This window comes from Pholis gunnellus, assembly GCF_910591455.1.
Source record: "Pholis gunnellus genome assembly, chromosome: 19".
NCBI lineage: Eukaryota > Metazoa > Chordata > Actinopteri > Perciformes > Pholidae > Pholis > Pholis gunnellus.
Window position 1 is genome coordinate 19234141 of NC_136546.1, and position 19886 is coordinate 19254026.

The 19886-nt window shown below is 38.9% G+C and overlaps 3 protein-coding genes and 1 long non-coding RNA gene across 7 annotated transcripts; all 4 read right to left on the reverse strand.

Annotated features, from left to right (window-relative positions):
• Nucleotides 1-3055: 3055 nt before the first annotated feature.
• On the reverse strand, nucleotides 3056-5335 carry LOC306711876 (uncharacterized protein). Its single transcript, XM_079180944.1, has 6 exons — nucleotides 5220-5335; nucleotides 4827-5093; nucleotides 4620-4730; nucleotides 4412-4498; nucleotides 3878-3906; nucleotides 3056-3379 (listed from the first exon to the last, which is right to left on the reverse strand). Coding segments are annotated over exons 1-6 (561 nt in total). The 5' UTR covers nucleotides 5221-5335; the 3' UTR covers nucleotides 3056-3313.
• A 4727-nt stretch (nucleotides 5336-10062) lies between these two features.
• Nucleotides 10063-10777, reverse strand: LOC306711325. Its single transcript, XR_013767517.1, has 3 exons — nucleotides 10662-10777; nucleotides 10465-10575; nucleotides 10063-10140 (listed from the first exon to the last, which is right to left on the reverse strand). It is a non-coding gene; the product is annotated as an uncharacterized lncRNA (long non-coding RNA).
• Nucleotides 10778-13700: 2923 nt separating this feature from the next.
• Nucleotides 13701-16423, reverse strand: LOC306711324 (uncharacterized protein). Of its 2 annotated transcripts, none has more exons than XM_079180203.1 (8): nucleotides 16345-16423; nucleotides 15728-16063; nucleotides 15344-15601; nucleotides 15123-15191; nucleotides 14958-14987; nucleotides 14500-14592; nucleotides 14387-14415; nucleotides 13701-14187 (listed from the first exon to the last, which is right to left on the reverse strand). In XM_079180203.1, the coding sequence occupies exons 1-8, from the start codon at nucleotides 16403-16405 to the stop codon at nucleotides 14104-14106; spliced, it is 960 nt and encodes a 319-aa protein (XP_079036329.1). In that variant the 5' UTR covers nucleotides 16406-16423; the 3' UTR covers nucleotides 13701-14103. The 2 variants fall into 2 exon arrangements, 1 of the variants encoding a protein (XP_079036329.1); XR_013767516.1 differs by having other exon boundaries at nucleotides 14159-14187; nucleotides 14286-14415.
• Nucleotides 16424-17521: 1098 nt separating this feature from the next.
• Nucleotides 17522-19701, reverse strand: LOC306711322 (uncharacterized protein). Of its 3 annotated transcripts, XM_079180201.1 has the most exons (7): nucleotides 19610-19701; nucleotides 18993-19328; nucleotides 18588-18866; nucleotides 18444-18503; nucleotides 18088-18174; nucleotides 17977-18005; nucleotides 17522-17699 (listed from the first exon to the last, which is right to left on the reverse strand). In XM_079180201.1, exons 1-7 carry the CDS (start codon nucleotides 19668-19670, stop codon nucleotides 17634-17636), a joined length of 918 nt encoding a protein of 305 aa, XP_079036327.1. In that variant the 5' UTR covers nucleotides 19671-19701; the 3' UTR covers nucleotides 17522-17633. The 3 variants fall into 3 exon arrangements, with proteins under 3 accessions (XP_079036327.1, XP_079036326.1, XP_079036325.1); XM_079180200.1 differs by having other exon boundaries at nucleotides 18600-19328; XM_079180199.1 differs by having other exon boundaries at nucleotides 18588-19328.
• Between the last annotated feature and the right edge of the window lie 185 nt (nucleotides 19702-19886).

The window sequence follows — 19886 nt, forward strand, 5'->3', positions numbered from 1 at the left end:
GTTAATTTGGACTAAAAACGTTTTGTTTTCTTGTTAAGATTTCAAGGCGACATTTTTGTGCCTCAAAAATCAAATTCAAGCGAAATTATGTTCTGAAAACATCACGATGTAAATACTCACTGGTAACAACAGACAGATAAACATGAGCTGATCGTCCTGATCTGAACTGTCTGCAGTCATAACGAGCAACATCTTCATCTGTGACATTCTTTATAACCAGAGAACATTTCTCTGAAACACTCAGTCTGTCTGATTTAGCTTTGGCTTCTTCAACAATCTGCCCATCTTCAACCAGAACGACTGATGTTGGTGGTCTTCTTGAATCAGTGAAGGTCCACTGAGTAGAGTCACAGTTCTCTTGATCATCTCTCACATTGTTACAAGGCAAAGTGGCTTCATCTCCATCTCTAACATTGACGTAGAGATAAAGTTGTCCTGTTGCTGCTGCTGAGAAGATGAGAGAGAAATAAAAAGTATAAAGAGAAATAAAAACATGACTTTTAATGTCAGTGTGAAGATCATTTTAGATTCAACAACAGTTTACAAATGTGCCTCATCGTTGGTTTCTAAGAGTTCATTAAACTCACTATTCACCTCGATGGAAAACAAACACACTACTCGTCTGTCTTCTTTAAATGAAGGTTAGGTTATAAAATAACATTAATGATGTTAATAAATAAGCTTTTGTAATGTTTCTGTAGTCATATACACATTATATGTATTCTTACCTGTAAACTGAAGCACCAGAATCAGAAGTAAAGAGGTTTTAATCCATCTGAATTCAGACATGGTTCCTCTCCGTCTCTTGTCTCTCTGCTTCTTCTACTCGTCTCTGAACTTGTTTCGTTTTTGAAGACAAACGTTGAATCCACTTCCTGTAATTAGTAAATTCAGTTCTGCTTGGTCTGCGAGACCTTCGTGGAAAGATAGCAGACAGGGTGGCCAATGCCTGCTGAGTGTTTAAGCTTGAACAGAACAGCAAAGTTGGGGGCAGCAAGAACTGGAGAGTTGCACAAGACAGCTTTCACAACTTGTACTCCAGCAACTACCGAGCAGAGCAGGCGAGGTCAGAAAGGGGAGAAACATCAAACAAAAGTTGCGACGAAAGCCCTATAGTAACCTGCTAGTCCTGGGTAATGCCGCAGCTGAGGTTTAGTGGCGGCAGCCTGTCTGCAATGGGGCGAACCTGTCCCTGACCTACTTCCTTCCCAAGATAAGTGATGGTGGTTTTTGCAAATTCACAAAGGTGCAGGGTCAGTGGGGCCTTTGCAAAGCGCTGGAAAAAAGTCAGGAGAGTGTTCATGTGACTCTCCCAGTCAGGTACAACGGAAATCTATGCATGCCTCACAGTTAGCCACACCAGATAACCACACGAGTCTCTGAAAGGTGGCATTACACATGCAAAATGCCATCACAGTGTGCTGAAGGAAATTGTCAGGGGTGACAAAGGCAGAGATGACAGATGGTCACAAAACAAGCTGCTCCCGCCCTATCAATGCCGGAAGAGGAAAAGAGTTGGGCCCAGTTCCATTGTTAACTTTCCGATAGTCTGTGCAGAACCTCGGAGTCAAGTCAACTTATGGAACCAGTAAACAGGGTGAACTCCAAGAGCTGGGGCTGGGAACTGCAAGACCATCGGTTATCAAGTACTCAACCTCTTTTTGCATCAATTCTCGCTTGACAGGGTTCACACAATAAGGGCGCTGCTTGATAAGAGCATTATCACCCACGTCAGTGTTGTTGGGACTTCACCATGTGGTTGGAACAAAGGGAGTTGGGCCTGCATGGGCCTATGGTAGTCAACAGCCTGATTTGGGTTAAAGTCACACCGAGCCCTGTGAGGCGTTAAGTTCACTGGACGAACAATAGACTGCATTTTTTGGGGATCCTGAAGAAGAGAACAGATACTCCTATGCCTCGTTCTCTCCCCCGTTAACGTCAACATTTTGCCGGTCGTAAGGACGAGAATTCCCTTAACTTAACATCGACCGCCACAGAGTAAGAGGCTTGTGTCTTGTGTATGTTTGCAGACCGCCGAGTTCCGTTAGTGCTGTGAAGAAACTACTGTTGTATTACATGCTGTTGTAATAGTGTTGTGTTAGATCAGTCACCGCAAGTGAGGTTGGTTCTGTTACTTTATCAGTTAAAAGACCAGAACCGCGGCTGGCCGAATCTAAGTTCGCCAGTCGGGCGAAACAGTTTCCGTATTTTACTGCGGCGGTGAGGATATGCCTCGCTTTTGAGGGTTCTTTTGTTTTGTTTTTCTCTTTGTTACTTTGACTTTTTGTTTGACTAATCCACACACACACACACACACACACACACACACCTTAAAGGTTTTGCAACCTATCTCAGACACACATGGTGTGTAAACGCGTTTCTCGCTTCCCACCCACACACACACACACACACACTCTCACCACAGATTGTTGATTTTAGATAGTAATTGTATTGTATTATTTGACTTGATCAATGTTATTAGAACTTAATAAACTATGTTATACTTTAAAGAGCAGCTTTCTGTGGTTACTTTGTGCATGTGTATTGTGATTATAGCTGGATATGTTGCCTACGCTCAATTTCAAACCGTCACTGTTCACTCTGAATGTGGAATAGTACTTTGACTATTGACATTTTAATGGTTCCTGATCTCAGGGCGATGCCCTATTATTATTAATAATTGTCAATATTCTTATTGACGTAAATAATTCCATCGATGTCAATAATTTAGTTTTTAATATTTGCTGAAAACCAAACGCGCTCCAGCCAGATCCCAACAGTGTCGTGCTGCGTTACATTTTTGCAAGTAGGTGCATCTGAAAACAAAGCAAGATGGCCACAAATCAGTCGAAAAACATCCTCCTTTTGAGATTCAGGAAGATAGGACACATGATTTGAATTTATGTATTCATAGTTTTACTACACAAAAAGCAAGCCACACACAGGTCATCATGGACAACCACATGCTACTATTGGGACAGGATTCTGACCTGCCTAATCTTATGTTAAGGCTGGATCCACAAAATGATGGACACAATACAAGGAAAGCTTTACTGCGTGTAAGTTTATTAACATAAACACAAGAATGAATGAAAACCAAATACCAAGAACCACAAAAATGCAAACATGCACATAAAATATACAAGCACATGGTCTGCAAACACACATATATGCATGTACATGCACACACTTCAGTTGCAAGTTAAAGCTAATGTGGGTGATGAGGAATAGTCAGAGTTTAATCTGAGGGAAATGGAACATGGCAACACGGAACACTATGATCAGTGGAGTCTGATGGAGGCAGACGTGTTGGTCAAACTCCATCAGGAGGTCTGATGTTTTCATAGTTCACTGTATCATCTTCTCCATCATAACGCACCTGTGAGGAACAACACAACACAATCAAACCCACACCTTCCAATCCCACTTCTGTGATCTGTAGGCGTCCACTGCTCCACACTTATCACAAGGAAAGAAGAACTAAAGTAAAGACACACAGTTCATTAAAGTACACTTTGGCTTTAGCTCTAAAAAGTCTCCCTAACCCCCACATTGTCTTTCCACATTACTGTTGATGTTTTTAAAGTGAACGCAGTTCACAGTTGAGTCAGCAGACACTCATGTAAACACTGAAAGCTTTATCAGCATCTTTAGCTCTGTTAGCATTTATAGCGCTGTTAGCATGTTAGCTGCTAGCCGCCGGCTCAGCTGTCTCCCTCATTGAGAGCCATGTGGAGGCAATAGAAATGCTCTCTAGACAGTAAAGAACCTTTAAAGCCACTAGTGTTTCAGTGATAAAATACTGTATAACAGAATGTAATGAAGAGTGCCAACTGTACAAACAAAACATTTCATTATTAGGTTGTAAAGAACTCACAGCGATGTGATCCATCTGTGTTTTCTTCTCTGAAGAGACAAAAGAAAGAGTCGACTTTAGTTTCAACAGTAAAAATGTCACAAATTCCGCTTCATATTAGTTTGTTTTCATCCTGTTTGCTTGTTTAATTAACTCTCCTGTCATTTCAGATTCTACCATTCACACCCAATCACCTCTCATTCCCCTCACCTGTTCCTCCACACCCACCTCACCTGCAGCCCGTTACCTCATTAGCCCTCACTAGTGAGGTCCCCTCACTTGCACCTGTTCCCTGCCAGATTGTCTTGTGTGTTATTCCCAAGTTCTCCAGCGTATCTTTGTTCCTGATCTGCCTGTTTTCGACCTTGGATTTCTTCCTGCCCCTTATTGGATTTGTTTGCCTGTTTGACTGACCTCCCGGTTGTCACCCTGCCTGAACTCAAGTAAAAGAACTAAACTTGTATTTTGTCTCCAAGTTGTGCTTTTGGGTTCAAGTATCTGAAATCCTTACAGTAAATCCTCTTTTATAATATTCAATATGTGGATGTTCTTCACCTTTATTTCTTGCCCACATGTTGACGGTCACAACTATTATTATGAGTGCTGCTAATGCAACAGACACAGAGATGAACCTCCACCAGCCTGGAAAGAGAATGTTTCTTTACATCAGTATGAAAATGCAAAGTTGTATTTTTTCCTGATAAAATGATTTCATTCATCAACATTAGAGAAAAGGCAGTTTAAAGTCTATGAAAGTCACTACTTTGTGGTTTTGGTGAAGCTTCACTGATTGCAGAAGTTGTCGTGGTGTTCGCTGCTTTAGTGTCGTCATCAGTTGGTGTTGACTCAGTTGTTGTTGTTATTGTGTCTTCACCTGAACACATTAACACAACTCAACAAACTAAAGAACTTACAATACGTGAAGAAAAGTGATCATGAGTGACTTTAATGTTCTCACCTGTTTTCTCACCTGAGGGAGAATTTCTGAAAGAAAACTGCTGAACTTTGTTACCTCTGGTCACTTCACACTTAAATGAATTAAACCTCGATGTGTAAATGAAATGAGAAGTCAGAAACGTCAGAGAGGTGGAGCAGGAAGACTGTGATGTCCTAAAGTCTGTGTTGTCTTCATCCACATCTTGACCCTGAAGCAGCCACTTCACTGTGTGTCTACATTCTACATATGCAGACACAGAGCATCTTAACGTCACCTCATCATCGTCCTCGTGTTCAGTCACTGGAGAAGATGGAGACATTGTGAGAGAAAGAAGAGTAACTTCATCACTGTAATCATGATTATTATAATGTTTCAGTTTATTGTTCTGACAAGACAGTTTGAAAACATCATGATGTGAATACTCACTGGTAACAACATACAGATAAACCACAACATCTCGACCTTGTTGTCGTCCTGATCTGAACTGTCTGCAGTCATATTCACCAGCATCTTCATCTTTGACATCCTTTATAAGCAGAGAACATTTCTCTGAAACACTCAGTCTGTCTGATTTAGCTTTGACTGCTTCAACAATCTGACCATCTCTAACCAGATCTACTGCTGGTCTTCTTGAACCAGTGAAGAGCCACTCAGTAGAGTCACAGTTCTCTTGACCATCTATCTCATTGTTACAAGGCAAAGTGACTTCATCTCCATCTCTGACAGTGACGTAGAGATAAAGTTGTCCTGTTGCTGCTGCTGAGAAGATGAGAGAGAAATAAAAAGAATAAAGAGAAATAAAAACATGACTTTTAATGTGAGTGTGAAGATCATTTTAGATTCAACAACAGTTTACAAATGTGCCTCATCGTTGGTTTCTAAGAGTTCATTAAACTCACTATTCACCTCGATGGAAAACAAACACACTACTCGTCTGTCTTCTTTAAATGAAGGTTAGGTTATAAAATGACATTGATGATGTTAATAAATAAGCTTTTGTAATGTTTCTGTAGTCATATACACATTATATGTATTCTTACCTGTAAACTGAAGCACCAGAATCAGAAGTAAAGAGGTTTTAATCCATCTGAATTCAGACATGGTTCCTCTCCGTCTCTCGTCTCTCTGCTTCTTCTACTCGTCTCTGAACTTGTTTCGTCTTAAAGAAGAACGTTGAATCTACTTCCTCTGATTAGTAAAGTGTAACTTCCTCCTCCCTCTATTTTTTCTTTCCTCAAACAATTTTAGACCTGTAATTTCCCTTCTGCAGAAAGACAGATGCCACTTCTAGTTTATATTTTTAGAGCTATGTCTCAAATTCCCGTCTTAGAAAGTGTGATTTAACGTTGACTCAAATAACTTAACTTCAAATCAAATATAAAGTTACTGTGTCTGTCAGACAGAAATCCCATTAACGAATCCACAATGTGTCAGTTTCAACCAAATCTAATCTGTTTGTGTTGAACTATAAACATGATGTACTCTCAGCTGGTTCATCGGCTCATCACTTTGGTCCAGACTGAAATATCTCAACTATCTGATTAAACTTAGTGATTAGCTTTTCCTCCGTCGACCTCCATCGTGTCAACATTTATATTTGTGCCATATTTTGGTTATTGACCAAATAAAATGTTGTTGGTAATTCACGTTGATGAGGAGACAAGTGAGGAGTCACAGAGAAAAGGACAGGCAGTGATTAAAGAGGTTGAGAGAGAACAGAGGGGGACATTTGATGTTAGTTCAACACTTAAATTAAACACTGAGCTTTCATTTGCAGATGTTTCGTGATCTGTTTTAGCCTCTTCTGCATTTTCAGAGTGTAGTGTGGAACATTCATTGCAATATGAAACCTGACTCTCACCGTTTGGTGAGGTGGAAATCTGACGATTGTGACAGTTTTTACAGCTTCAGGCTACGACAAACGGTGTCGTTTTTGCATTAAAGTAAACATGCTTTTCTATTCCGCCGGATACAACTCACCTCACCACACTCTAGCGCAATACAAGGAGAGGAAATGTGAACAACTTAATAAATCCTCTTGAACCCTAGGCCTATTTTTTAGCCTCTGCTCGAAAATTGCATACCCATACTCTAGAGAGTATAAATCTCTAACTACAAGGTCTATTTGAATAATTCTTTTTTTTTTTATAACAGAAACACTTGTGAGGTCGGCTCTGATGGGTAAATATTGTGTATATGTTACTGGTTAATAGTAAATGAAGATGGCACACAGCTCAAATTGAAAATTGTGAAAGAAATTGTGAAAATAAAGCAATTTTACGAATAATAATTTTTTTTATGAGTCCCTGGCTAGCCTAAAAACATTCCCAATTCATAGCACAAAGGGTGCAGGTGCCTCACAAAAAGATTTGGTGTAAATAAAGTGAAGCAAACCCCAGTTTTTGGTGTTTATCTAAAAATAAACATGCCAAATTCTCATTTTCGAACCAGGATTTGCAGCTGTTCCATTGTACTTTTATATATTATATAACTATATATTTCACTTTGTTTATCACTCATATTGTACAACCTATCATAACAGAGCTGTTTGGCATCATTTTGAACCATTTTGACCTCTCATATCTCCTCCTCTGGAGCGCTTGCTCAGGCTGTGCTGGGCCCATCTTGTCATGTGACACCTCGTTAGAACTGGGTGCTTATTTGGAACACACCCGTGTGTTCCATGAAGTGATTGACAGAAGTTTCAGCCACTAAAAAGCCAAAACCGTGCTGCGATCAGCCCACAAGCCCCAAGCCCCCCGTATGATTCGCCGCCGGCATTTTGACCTCCAGATAAACTCAGATGAACGGAGAAACGCCATTTTAAGTTCCAGACGTAGTCAGGAAGCAGACGAACACATTTATAATACGGAATAATTCACAATTCCTCCGTTTTCGCCCTGAAAACCGACTCAAGGTATGATGGAGTTCTAATATTTCGTAGTGTGGGAGTTGAGCTTTCTGTGGCTTGTTTGGTTGTAACTCCTGAACGCTTTGACGGAGAGTAATTTGGACGATACCGTTGAAATCTGTGTGAAGCGCTAATGCTGTTAGCTGTGTGATATGCTAAGATAGACGCTATGGCCCCGGTTTACGAAGCATTCTCGGAGTTGTTGGCTCGCAGAATGTGACATAAAATACATGATATTGTGGCGGGTCTTCTTAGTTAGTTAGTAGAATAGTTTATAATGGTGTTTGCAGTGTGTAAAATAGTTTAGATGATTAAGTTAAGGAGACTTTTTCCGAAAAAAAAAAAAAAAAAATGTATTTATTTTTAAAATTTCTTTATGAACTTTGATTTCTACGACGCTCTCTTAGATTAAATATCTCGCTCTGAACCCCGAATGGGGCTCGCTCGGGTTAGAGAACCTCCTTGGCTTTCATTTACATTCTCAGGTCACTTTGGGAGCATCTCTGTCTGTATTCACACACATCTGAGTGCTCAGTGAGAACAGAGCCGCTCAACCAAACAGAGAGAAGGTTCACTAATGAAGTGGACAAGAGGAGGGAGGTTGAACACTAGTAGAGGGAGGACATTCAATCACCATTATGAAACTGTTACTACATGGAGGAAGCACAGAACACAGTGTAGAATAAAACTACCTTTATTTGCAGATTATATTGTGATCAGATATTATAAAGAGAAGAGAGTTAATGACTCCATTAAGGCTGAAAACCCATTGAGACACAAACACATCCCAACAAAGACGTTAATGTTAAATGAAAGTGGATTAAAATGAGTTCTTCTGTACACAGAGACATGAAACTGAGCTCAAGCTGCTGTAGCTTTAAAAATAAAACAGTACATGTTAAGATCAGCTCTGAAATGTTCAGCTGGGAGACAAATAAAGGAAGTTAACAAAAGTGAAATGTTGTTTCCTGTTAAATGAAGTTAAAATCCAGCTGCTGTGTTCTGAACGGGCTGCAGATGAGACACATTTGTACAACTGATGCAGGAAAAGACACCGGACTAAAATAAAGTAATAAAAGACGTTTCACAACAAGCACGAATTTATCAGAAAAATATTCACAGAAACGTACAAAACCAGATTTTTTGGGTTCTTATGAATGCTTCATCACCACTGTGGAACATATTCTGACAGACCTCGATTTCAGATGATGTCCACCTGTTGAAATGTGTTTGACCAATGAAAACCTTTGTTCCAAGAGATGCCATACCACCAGCTCCATGCAGCTTGCTGCCATAATAGGGAATGTTTTATCAATTTGGTTTCTCATCACCCAATATTGTACCAGAAACACAGCGACGACCTCAACAGCCCAATAAAGGACAATATATGGCTCGAGATCAGCAGCAGCTGGGATACGATGAAGATGGTAATGAAGCTGATCGGCACTTGAAACATTATATGTTGGTCACATGACGTGGCTAACCACAACAGCTAGCGTTAGCATCACATTGGGGGTCTGATTAGGTCATGCATTGTGTAGTTATCGTTAACGTTTGTTGTGACAATTTTCTTTTTCTTATTTCCAATCTCTAACCACTCATGTAAATCACGACGAGTAGATCAGTGGAGTCTGATGGAGGCAGACGTGTTGGTCAAACTCCATCAGGAGGTCTGATGTTTTCATAGTTCACTGTATCATCTTCTCCATCATAACGCACCTGTGAGGAACAACACAACACAATCAAACCCACAGCTTCCAATCCCACTTCTGTGCTCTGTAGGCGTCCACTGCTCCACACTTATCACAAGGAAAGAAGAACTAAAGTAAAGACACACAGTTCATTAGAGTACACTTTGGCTTTAGCTCCCAAAAGTCTCCCTAACCCCCACATTGTCTTTCCACATTACTGTTGATGTTTTTAAAGTGAACACAGTTCACAGTTGAGTCAGCAGACACTCATGTAAACACTGAAAGCTTTATCAGCATCTTTAGCGCTGTTAGCATTTATAGCGCTGTTAGCATCTTTAGCTCTGTTTAGCATGTTAGCTGCTAGCCGCCGGCTCAGCTGTCTCCCTCATTGAGAGCCATGTGGAGGCAATAGAAATGCTCTCTAGACAGTAAAGAACCTTTAAAACCACTAGTGCTTCAGTGAGAACATACTGTTTAACAGAATGTAATGAAGAGTGCCAACTGTACAAACAAAACATTTCATTATTAGGTTGTAAAGAACTCACAGCGATTTGATCCATCTGTGTTTTCTTCTCTGAAGAGACAAAAGAAAGAGTCGACTTTAGTTTCAACAGGAAAAATCCTCTTTTATGATATTTAATATGTGGATGTTCTTCACCTTTATTTCTTGCCCACATGTTGACGGTCACAACTATTATTATGAGTGCTGCTAATGCAACAGACACAGAGATGAACCTCCACCAGCCTGGAAAGAGAATGTTTCTTTACATCAGTATGAAAATGCAAAGTTGTATTTTTTCCTGATAAAGTGATTTCATTCATCAACATTAGAGAAAAGGCAGTTTAAAGTCTATGACTTTATTTACAGAGAACAACTTGCACTCCAGCAGTTTTATGCTTTCACTGACATCTCGAAAAATGAATAAATAAATAATATATTGATCACTTTCTATTTTTAGCATTAAATATAAAAATCTAACTGTAACAAATATAACACTAAAATAAAATAGTTAAATGTGAGGAGAGATAAAGACTGACAGGATTAACACATGAAATGTTGAGTCACTACTTTGTGGTTTTGGTGAAGCTTCACTGATTGTAGAAGTTGTCGTGGTGTTCGCTGCTTTAGTGTCGTCTTCAGTTGGTGTTGACTCAGTTGTTGCTGTTGTTGTGTCTTCACCTGAACACATTAACACAACTCAACAAACTAAAGAACTTACAATACGTGAAGAAGAGCACATGTCAGTTTCTTTAAAATGTTCTCACCTGTTTTCTCAACTGAGGGAGAATCTCTGAAAGAAAACTGCTGCACTTTGTTACGATCTTTAACTTCACACTTCAATGAGTTAAACCTCGATGTGTAAATGAAATGAGAAGTCAGAAACGTCAGAGAGGCGGAGCAGGAAGACTGTGATGTCCTAAAGTCTCTGTCGTCTTTCTCCACATCTTGACCCTGAAGCAGCCACTTCACTGTGTGTTCACATCCTAAATATGTCGACACAGAGCATCTTAACGTCACCTCATCATCGTCCTCGTGTTCAGTCACTGGAGAAGATGGAGACATTGTGAGAGAAAGAAGAGTAACTTCATCACTATAATCATGATTATTATAATGTTTCAGAATATTGTTCTGACAAGACAGTTTGAAAACATCATGATGTGAATACTCACTGGTAACAACAGACAGAAAAACCACAGCATCTCCACCTTGTTGTCGTCCTGATCTGAACTGTCTGCAGTCATAACGAGCAACATCTTCATCTGTGACATTCTTTATAACCAGAGAACATTTCTCTGAAACACTCAGTCTGTCTGATTTAGCGTTGGCTTCTTCAACAATCTGCCCAGCTCTAACCAGATCTACTGGTGGTCTTCTTGAATTACTGAAGAACCATATCGTAGAGTCACAGTTCTCTTGATCATCTATCACACTGTTACAAGGCAAAGTGACTTCATCTCCATCTCTGACAGTGACGAAGGGATAACGTTGTCCTGTTGCTGCTGCTGAGAAGATAAGAGAGAAATAAAAAGAATAAAGAGAAATAAAAACATGACTTTTAATGTCAGTGTGAAGATCATTTTAGATTCAACAACAGTTTACAAATGTGCCTCATCGTTGGTTTCTAAGAGTTCATTAAACTCACTATTCACCTCGATGGAAAACAAACACACTACTCGTCTGTCTTCTTTAAATGAAGGTTAGGTTATAAAATAACATTCATGAAGTTAATAAATAAGCTTTTGTAATGTTTTTGTAGTCATATACACATTATATGTATTCTTACCTGTAAACTGAAGCACCAGAATCAGAAGTAAAGAGGTTTTAATCCATCTGAAGTCAGACATGGTTCTTATCTATCTCTGCTGTTCTGATGCTCTAAACTGTCCAAGTCTCTAAACTGGTGCTTCCTACAGAGGACAGCAGTATATATTAGCTGAAGGTAAGAGGGAGTAACTTCCTCATCGTCTTCCTCATTTGTTCTCATGTAGGTGGAGCATATAAACCTTTTTCTTTTTTCTAAACAACAGTAACGTACATTGAATGCATCTGTAGCTCAATGATCTGCAATTTCCGGATCCGCATACACGACACGGATATGAGGATGTTTTAGAGGTGTGAGAGCTGTTGGTTTGGTTTAAAGCCTTAAAAGGATGAAATGTTGTCAGTGTGAGCCGTCAGTCCCTTATGTTGAAAGTTGCACAGAAAGTTGCAACAATGTTAGACCTGTAATTTCCCTTCTGCAGAAAGACAGATGCCACTTCTCGTTTATATTTTTAGAGCGATGTCTCAAATTCACGTCTTAGAAAGTGTGATTTAACGTTGACTCAACTAACTTAACTTCAAATCAAATATAAAGTTACTGTGTCTGTCAGACAGAAATCCCATTAACGGATCCACAATGTGTCAGTTTCAACCAAATCTATTCTGTTTGTGTTGAACTATAAACATGATGTACTCTCAGCTGGTCCGTCGTGTCAACATTTATATTTGTGCTATATTTTGGTTATTGACCAAATACCTGCAAAACCAATTCAGATGTACTTTGTGTTTAGTGCTAATTAGCAAGTGTGAGCATGCTAACACACAAAACTAAGATGGTGAACATGGTAACTATCTGCTTAACTTTAGCATTTTGGCACTATCAAGGTTTCACTATCACGGTTTCATTTATTGTCTTTGGACAACACAGGGTTGCACAACAAAATGCAGTTGTGTAGTCATATTTTGCAATTTTTCAGTCTTCTACAGTTTGTTTCTTTCTTCTGCTTTCTGTCGTCAGTGACAGACAGCAGCAGCGTGAAGAAGCTGTGGCTGGGTGGGTTTTGTCTTTATCCTTTGGGCTCTGCGCAGGCACCTCTTGTCACCAATATCACTGATGCTCAGTCGACCAATATTGTTCTGGGCGGTTTTAATCACCTGCTGTAGAGCCCTTCTGTCCTGACCCGAGCACATCCCATGTCAGTTTGTAATGTTTGCAGTCAGGAAGCTTTGTATTGCTTCTCTGTAAAAGTTAACAAGAACTTAGCACGGGAATATAGCTTTCTTAAGTTAAGTAAACAGGAGGGGGCTGATGTTAGCATGCTGATGTTAGCATTGAGGCCCAGCTCAGATCAACTGTCTGCGTATACGTACCGCCTTACGTTGGAGTTATCCAAAGATACACGTAACAACTTACCGTAGAGTGAATGAACAACAACCGTCCTTTGCACACTTTCTAAATAACAAGCATAAAACGTTACAAGCGTAAAGGCAACACATTTGGTTTCACACAGGACATGGACAGTGGCCTCCTGGGTGAAAGTCCTGTGTTTGTTTGACAAAAAAATGTCACTTTAACGAAACCATTTGGGGTCAGATCGGTCTCAATATTAATGAATGCAAACAGAAGGATTTACAAATGTGATTTGTGATTTGTGTAAATAAATAGTTTTTTCCACAAAAACATTTTTCAATATGCACAAAAATAGTTATCAATATATATGAATGTAAACTAAATCCACATATAAAAAATAATAATAATTTACAACTATTGTTCTCATGCAAACAAAAATATTTCTTGTTTTAAATAAATATGATAGAAATCCACAAATAATTGCATTTAAAAGTATTTGAAATGTTCAAAATATATTTGGATGTTGTTGCATTCATGTACAAACTGTTGAACCTGCATTTAACAACCACAAACAACATGTATGTTTATTTGTACATTTATTATTATTGAGACTGATCAAAATGCCACCATTCATAGAGGGTGGGATCATTGATTGATTTTTTTCTTTCCAAAATAAAAATGCATATCCACCTTTTATTGTGAAAGACCTGAGTCTATTAAATATATTACAACACGTGTATAACTGTACATATAACATTCATTTTATTAGCAGTTATACTGAAGACAACGCTGTTACTGATTCCATTAAGAAACAAAGCTCACTGTGCAGAATCAGCAAAAACACATCGGACTCCAAACCAACAATTCCACATCAAAGTGAATCCAAATGAGTTATTCTGCTCACCGATCATGCTAAGCTCATGCTAAACAAGTTAAAAGGCAATCAGAAAAAAATCTACAGGCCTAAATTGAAATGTAAAATTGTGTTCTGAAGATTTTCTGATGCAGGAAAAGACAAAAAACTATTTTTTTAAATGTGCCGCGAGCTTCTTAAAATCAGATAAAACGAGGCTTTAATATCAGGCTGCAGGTGATCAGGGGAGTCTGACAGAAACAGAAGGGTCTCCGACGTTTTCATAGTTCGCTGCGCCTTCATGTCCATCTTTTCCACCATGCACCTGCAAAAAAATGTATTTTAGCCAAAATGGAACAAATAAATGTTGACGGTCAAGAGGTCCATCATTTTGTAACGACACCTCAAACTCGGGCTTCTTACTGAGTTTAAAACAGCGACACATTCACAGTCGTGCATCACAGTAACAACCAGCGTTTTAAAACCAGGACGGTTTTCACCACTTTTTTTGATTTTCAACTCACAGTGTTGTGATCAGGTGGTCTCCGGTTCCCTGGAGAATAAACCACAGAGGGAACATTTCAGCTCTAAACTTACAGTTTGTGTGAATCAGTGTGGACGGGCAGAAGTGTCTCACCTCGAGCTCTGATGAGAAGAACAACGATCACAGTCATGAGCAGGACTTCAGCCACGCGGAGAACCAACATCACAGAGTCCAGAACGGACCAACCTGGAGGCAAATCAAATCCAAATCAAATTACTTGAAAACAAATTCAAGAAAAAATAATTTCAACAAAAGATAAACAAGTTCCACGTGTGTTTCACACGTCACAAACGTTATATTTGCATTAGTGAAGCTGCATTGATTGCTCAGAAACATTCTCTACTTCTACACTAGTAAACCGTTTCACTGTTATTTTAACTCAAACCATGATCTTTTACTAAACCCAACTAAGTTGTTCCCTGTGAAGACGAAGGTTTATTTTGAAAAGACTAAACGCAGATAATGGGCAGAAACTGACACGTGTTGCTGGATTTTTGGAGGAAAATGCACGAAAAATGAGGAGCAACTTGTAGATAAGATGTGATACGAACCGTTGTCTGAGGATACGTTCAGAATGGGAGCTGAACATAAACACACATTAATTATATTAGAGTACATCACCAAAACAAGAATCCCACATAATGTATGAATCTACAGAATTTGTGAATAAATTACAATCACAGTTTCTAGATTTGTTTTAAGTTGTGAGGAGCTACTTTGTTTCTCAGCTTCTGGTTTTGTTGTTGCTGCTCTTGGTATTGATCCTGTTGTTGTTGCATCTTCACCTGGTAAATAAAAAAATACTGTAAAACGAGAAAATACCTCCTGTTTATAAATGAGACAGAATGATGTCATCTTACAATTAAAATCCATCAAATAATCAACCGTAGTTGTTACATCAGGGAGAAGTGATTTTAACAGCTCATTATAATCTCACCTGAGGACTGAAGGCTGAAGGGAAACAGCTTCAGTTCTCCAGTGGTGTCATCAGTCACTTCACATTCGAGGAACTCAGACTTCTTTGGAATGAAACGAGGAGTTGAGAAGGAAACAGTGGCCGAGCAGAGAGACTGTGATGTTGTCATGTCTCTGTTATCTGGACCCTGAAGCAGCCACTTCACTGTGTGTTCACATTGTTCATATGTCGACAGAGAACAATTTAAAGTCACCTCATCATCGTTCTTGTGTTCAGTCACTGGAGAAGATGGAGACATTGTGAGAGAAAGAAGAGTAACTTCATCACTATAATCATGATTATTATAATGTTTCAGAATATTGTTCTGACAAGACAGTTTGAAAACATCATGATGTAAATACTCACTGGTAACAACAGACAGATAAACCACAGCATCACTTTGTGGTCGTCCTAATCTGATCTGTCTGCAGTCATAACGACCAGCATCTTCATCTGTGACATCCTTTATAACCAGAGAACATTTCTCTGAAACACTCAGTCTGTCTGATTTAGCTTTGGCTGCTTCATCAATCTGCCCATCTCTAACCAGAACTACTACTGCTGTGCTGCTTCTTAAATCAGTTAAGAGCCACATCGTAGATTCACAGTTCTTTCTACCAGACTTCACACTGTTACAAGGCAAAGTGACTTCATCTCCATCTCTGACAGTGACGGAGCGCAAACGTTGTCCTGTTGCTGCTGCTGAGAAGATGAGAGAGAAATAAAAAGAATAAAGAGAAATAAAAACATGACTTTTAATGTGAGTGTGAAGATCATTTTAGATTCAACAACAGTTTACAAATGTGCCTCATCGTTGGTTTCTAAGAGTTCATTAAACTCACTATTCACCTCGATGGAAAACAAACACACTACTCGTCTGTCTTCTTTAAATGAAGGTTAGGTTATAAAATAACATTGATGATGTTAATAAATAAGCTTTTGTAATGTTTCTGTAGTCATATACACATTATATGTATTCTTACCTGTAAACTGAAGCACCAGAATCAGAAGTAAAGAGGTTTTAATCCATCTGAATTCAGACATGGTTCCTCTCCGTCTCTCGTCTCTCTGCTTCTTCTACTCGTCTCTGAACTTGTTTCGTCTTAAAGAAGAACGTTGAATCTACTTCCTCTGATTAGTAAAGTGTAACTTCCTCATCCCTCTTTTTTTTCTTTCCTCAAAGTTAAAGTTGCAACAATGTTAGACCTGTAATTTCCCTTCTGCAGAAAGACAGATGCCACTTCTAGTTTATATTTTTAGAGCTATGTCTCAAATTCCCGTCTTAGAAAGTGTGATTTAACGTTGACTCAACTAACTTAAATTCAAATCAAATATAAAGTTACTGTGTCTCCCACCCACATTGTGGCCATGGAGGCGTGTTGTTATATGCAATCATTTGAAAACACTGTGATAAAACGGGCAGTTTTTGTTCAGTAATACTATTTTCCATTAACATGACGTCACAGAGGTCAAGAAACGAGATCCAGCAGGTGTCTGCTTCCACAGAAACCATGCAAATAAAAACCTGGTACATAATCACAAGATCGACTGTGACAAATTCACCGCATTACTGCATCCTTGGTAAACAATATTTGTGCTTTGAAGTATCTAAAGAAATGAAACAGTAAAGAAGAGGTATGCGTACTGAAGTGTGTGAAAACAAAGCCCAAGACAAGGAATCGAGACAATAGAGAAAAGTTCTACTGCACGTTAGTTTATTAAAATAAACACATCAATAAATGAAAACCAAATACTGAGCACCACAGAGGAGCTGCTGCAGCAGAGTAGAGAGAGAGAGAAGGAGGGAGAGAGAGAGAGAGAGAGAGAGAGAGAGAGACAGAGAGAGAGAGAGAGGCTCAACAGGAAACACCAAAATAAAACAGGATGTAACAAAGTGCAGTATTAAAGATTCTACACATGCAAACATCAATACACAGAAACTAATACATGCACATAAAATATACAAGCACATGGTCTGCAAACACACATATATGCATGTACATGCACACATGCAGCTACTATCAGAGCCTGTTTAGTCTGCAGGAGTGAGGTGTCACCAACCAGCAGGCCGAGAGGAAGCGATGTAAGACTGATTCTGACATCATCGTCTTTTTCAGTTCAGTTCTTCACAAACTAATCAGATGATGACTTCAGTTGCAAGTTAAAGCGAATGTGGGTGATGATGAATAGTCAGAGTTTAATCTGAGGGAAATGGAACATGGCAACACGGAACACTATGATCAGTGGAGTCTGATGGAGGCAGACGTGTTGGTCAAACTCCATCAGGAGGTCTGATGTTTTCATAGTTCACTGTATCATCTTCTCCATCATAACGCACCTGTGAGAAACAACACAACACAATCAAACCCACACTTTCCAATCCCACTTCTGTGATCTGTAGGCGTCCACTGCTCCACACTTATCACAAGGAAAGAAGAACTAAAGTAAAGACACACAGTTCATTAAAGTACACTTTGGCTTTAGCTCTAAACAGTCTCCCTAACCCCCACATTTTCAACTCGTGCTTCAGTGATAACATACTGTATAACAGAATGTAATGAAGAGTGCCAACTGTACAAACAAAACATTTCATTATTAAGTTGTAAAGAACTCACAGCGATGTGATCCATCTGTGTTTTCTTCTCTGAAGAGACAAAAGAAAGAGTCGACTTTAGTTTCAACAGTAAATCCTCTTTTATGATATTTAATATGTGGATGTTCTTCACCTTTATTTCTTGCCCACATGTTGACGGCCACGACTATTATTATGAGTGCTGCTAATGCAACAGACACAGAGATGAACCTCCACCAGCCTGAACCAGAGTGAAAACATACACAAATATGTTGTTACAGCTTTAAGACTTAAAATAAACTTTATTCACATTTAATTACATAACAATGCTGAAATGTTCCTTTAAATCAGTTTAAACATGTTCTCTCAAAAACAGATTTCATTCATCAACATCAGAGAAAAGTTAGTTTAAACCGTGTTTTAATTACAGAGAACAGTAACAAATAAATCATTGAAATAAATAAATAATAAATGTGTTAAATGCGAGGAGAGACAAAGACGTGGTGTTACCTGCTGTTGTGCCGTCTTCAGTTGGTGTTGACTCAGTTGTTGCTGTTATTGTGTCTTCACCTGAACACATTAACACAACTCAACAAACTAAAGAACTTACAATACGTGAAACAAAGTGATCATGAGTGACTTTAATGTTCTCACCTGTTTTCTCACCTGAGGGAGAATTTCTGAAAGAAAACTGCTGCACTTTGTCACCTGTGGTCACTTCACATTTAAATGAGTTAAACCTCGATGTGTAAATGAAATGAGAAGTCAGAAACGTCAGAGAGGCGTAGCAGGTAGACTGTGATGGCCTCAAGTCTGTGTGTTCTTTATCCACATCTTGACCCTGAAGCAGCCACTTCACTGTGTGTAGACATATTAAATATGCAGACACAGAGCATCTTAACGTCACCTCATCATCGTCCTCGTGTTCAGTCACTGGAGAAGATGGAGACATTGTGAGAGAAAGAAGAGTAACTTCATCACTATAATCATGATTATTATAATGTTTCAGTTTATTGTTCTGACAAGACAGTTTGAAAACATCATGATGTAAATACTCACTGGTAACAACAGACAGATAAACCACAGCATCTCGACCTTGTTGTCGTCCTGATCTGAACTGTCTGCAGCCATAACGACCAACATCTACATCTTTGACATTCTTTATAACCAGAGAACATTTCTCTGAAACACTCAGTCTGTCTGATTTAGCTTTGGCTTCTTCACTAATCTGCCCATCGTCAACCAGAACTACTGCTGGTGTGCTACTTGAATTACTGAAGAACCATATCGTAGAGTCACAGTTCTCTTGATCATCTATCACATTGTTACAAGGCAAAGTGACTTCATCTCCATCTCTGACAGTGACGTAGAGATAACGTTGTCCTGTTGCTGCTGCTGAGAAGATGAGAGAGAAATAAAAAGAATAAAGAGAAATAAAAACATGACTTTTAATGTGAGTTTGAAGATCATTTTAGATTCAACAACAGTTTACAAATGTGCCTCATCGTTGGTTTCTAAGAGTTCATTAAACTCACTATTCACCTCGATGGAAGACAAACACACTACTCGTCTGTCTTCTTTAAATGAAGGTTAGGTTATAAAATAGCATTGATGATGTTAATAAATAAGCTTTTGTAATGTTTCTGTAGTCATATACACATTATATGTATTCTTACCTGTAAACTGAAGCACCAGAATCAGAAGTAAAGAGGTTTTAATCCATCTGAATTCAGACATGGTTCCTCTCCGTCTCTCTTCTCTCTGCTTCTTCTACTCGTCTCTGAACTTGTTTCGTCTTAAAGACGAACATTAAGATCTACTTCCTCTAATTAGTCAAGTTTCACTTCCTCATCCCTCTTTTCTCTCATTCGTCACTTGTTGCTTTCCACTGCTCCACACTTATCACAAGGAAAGAAGAAATAAAGTAAAGACACACAGTTCATGAAATTATAC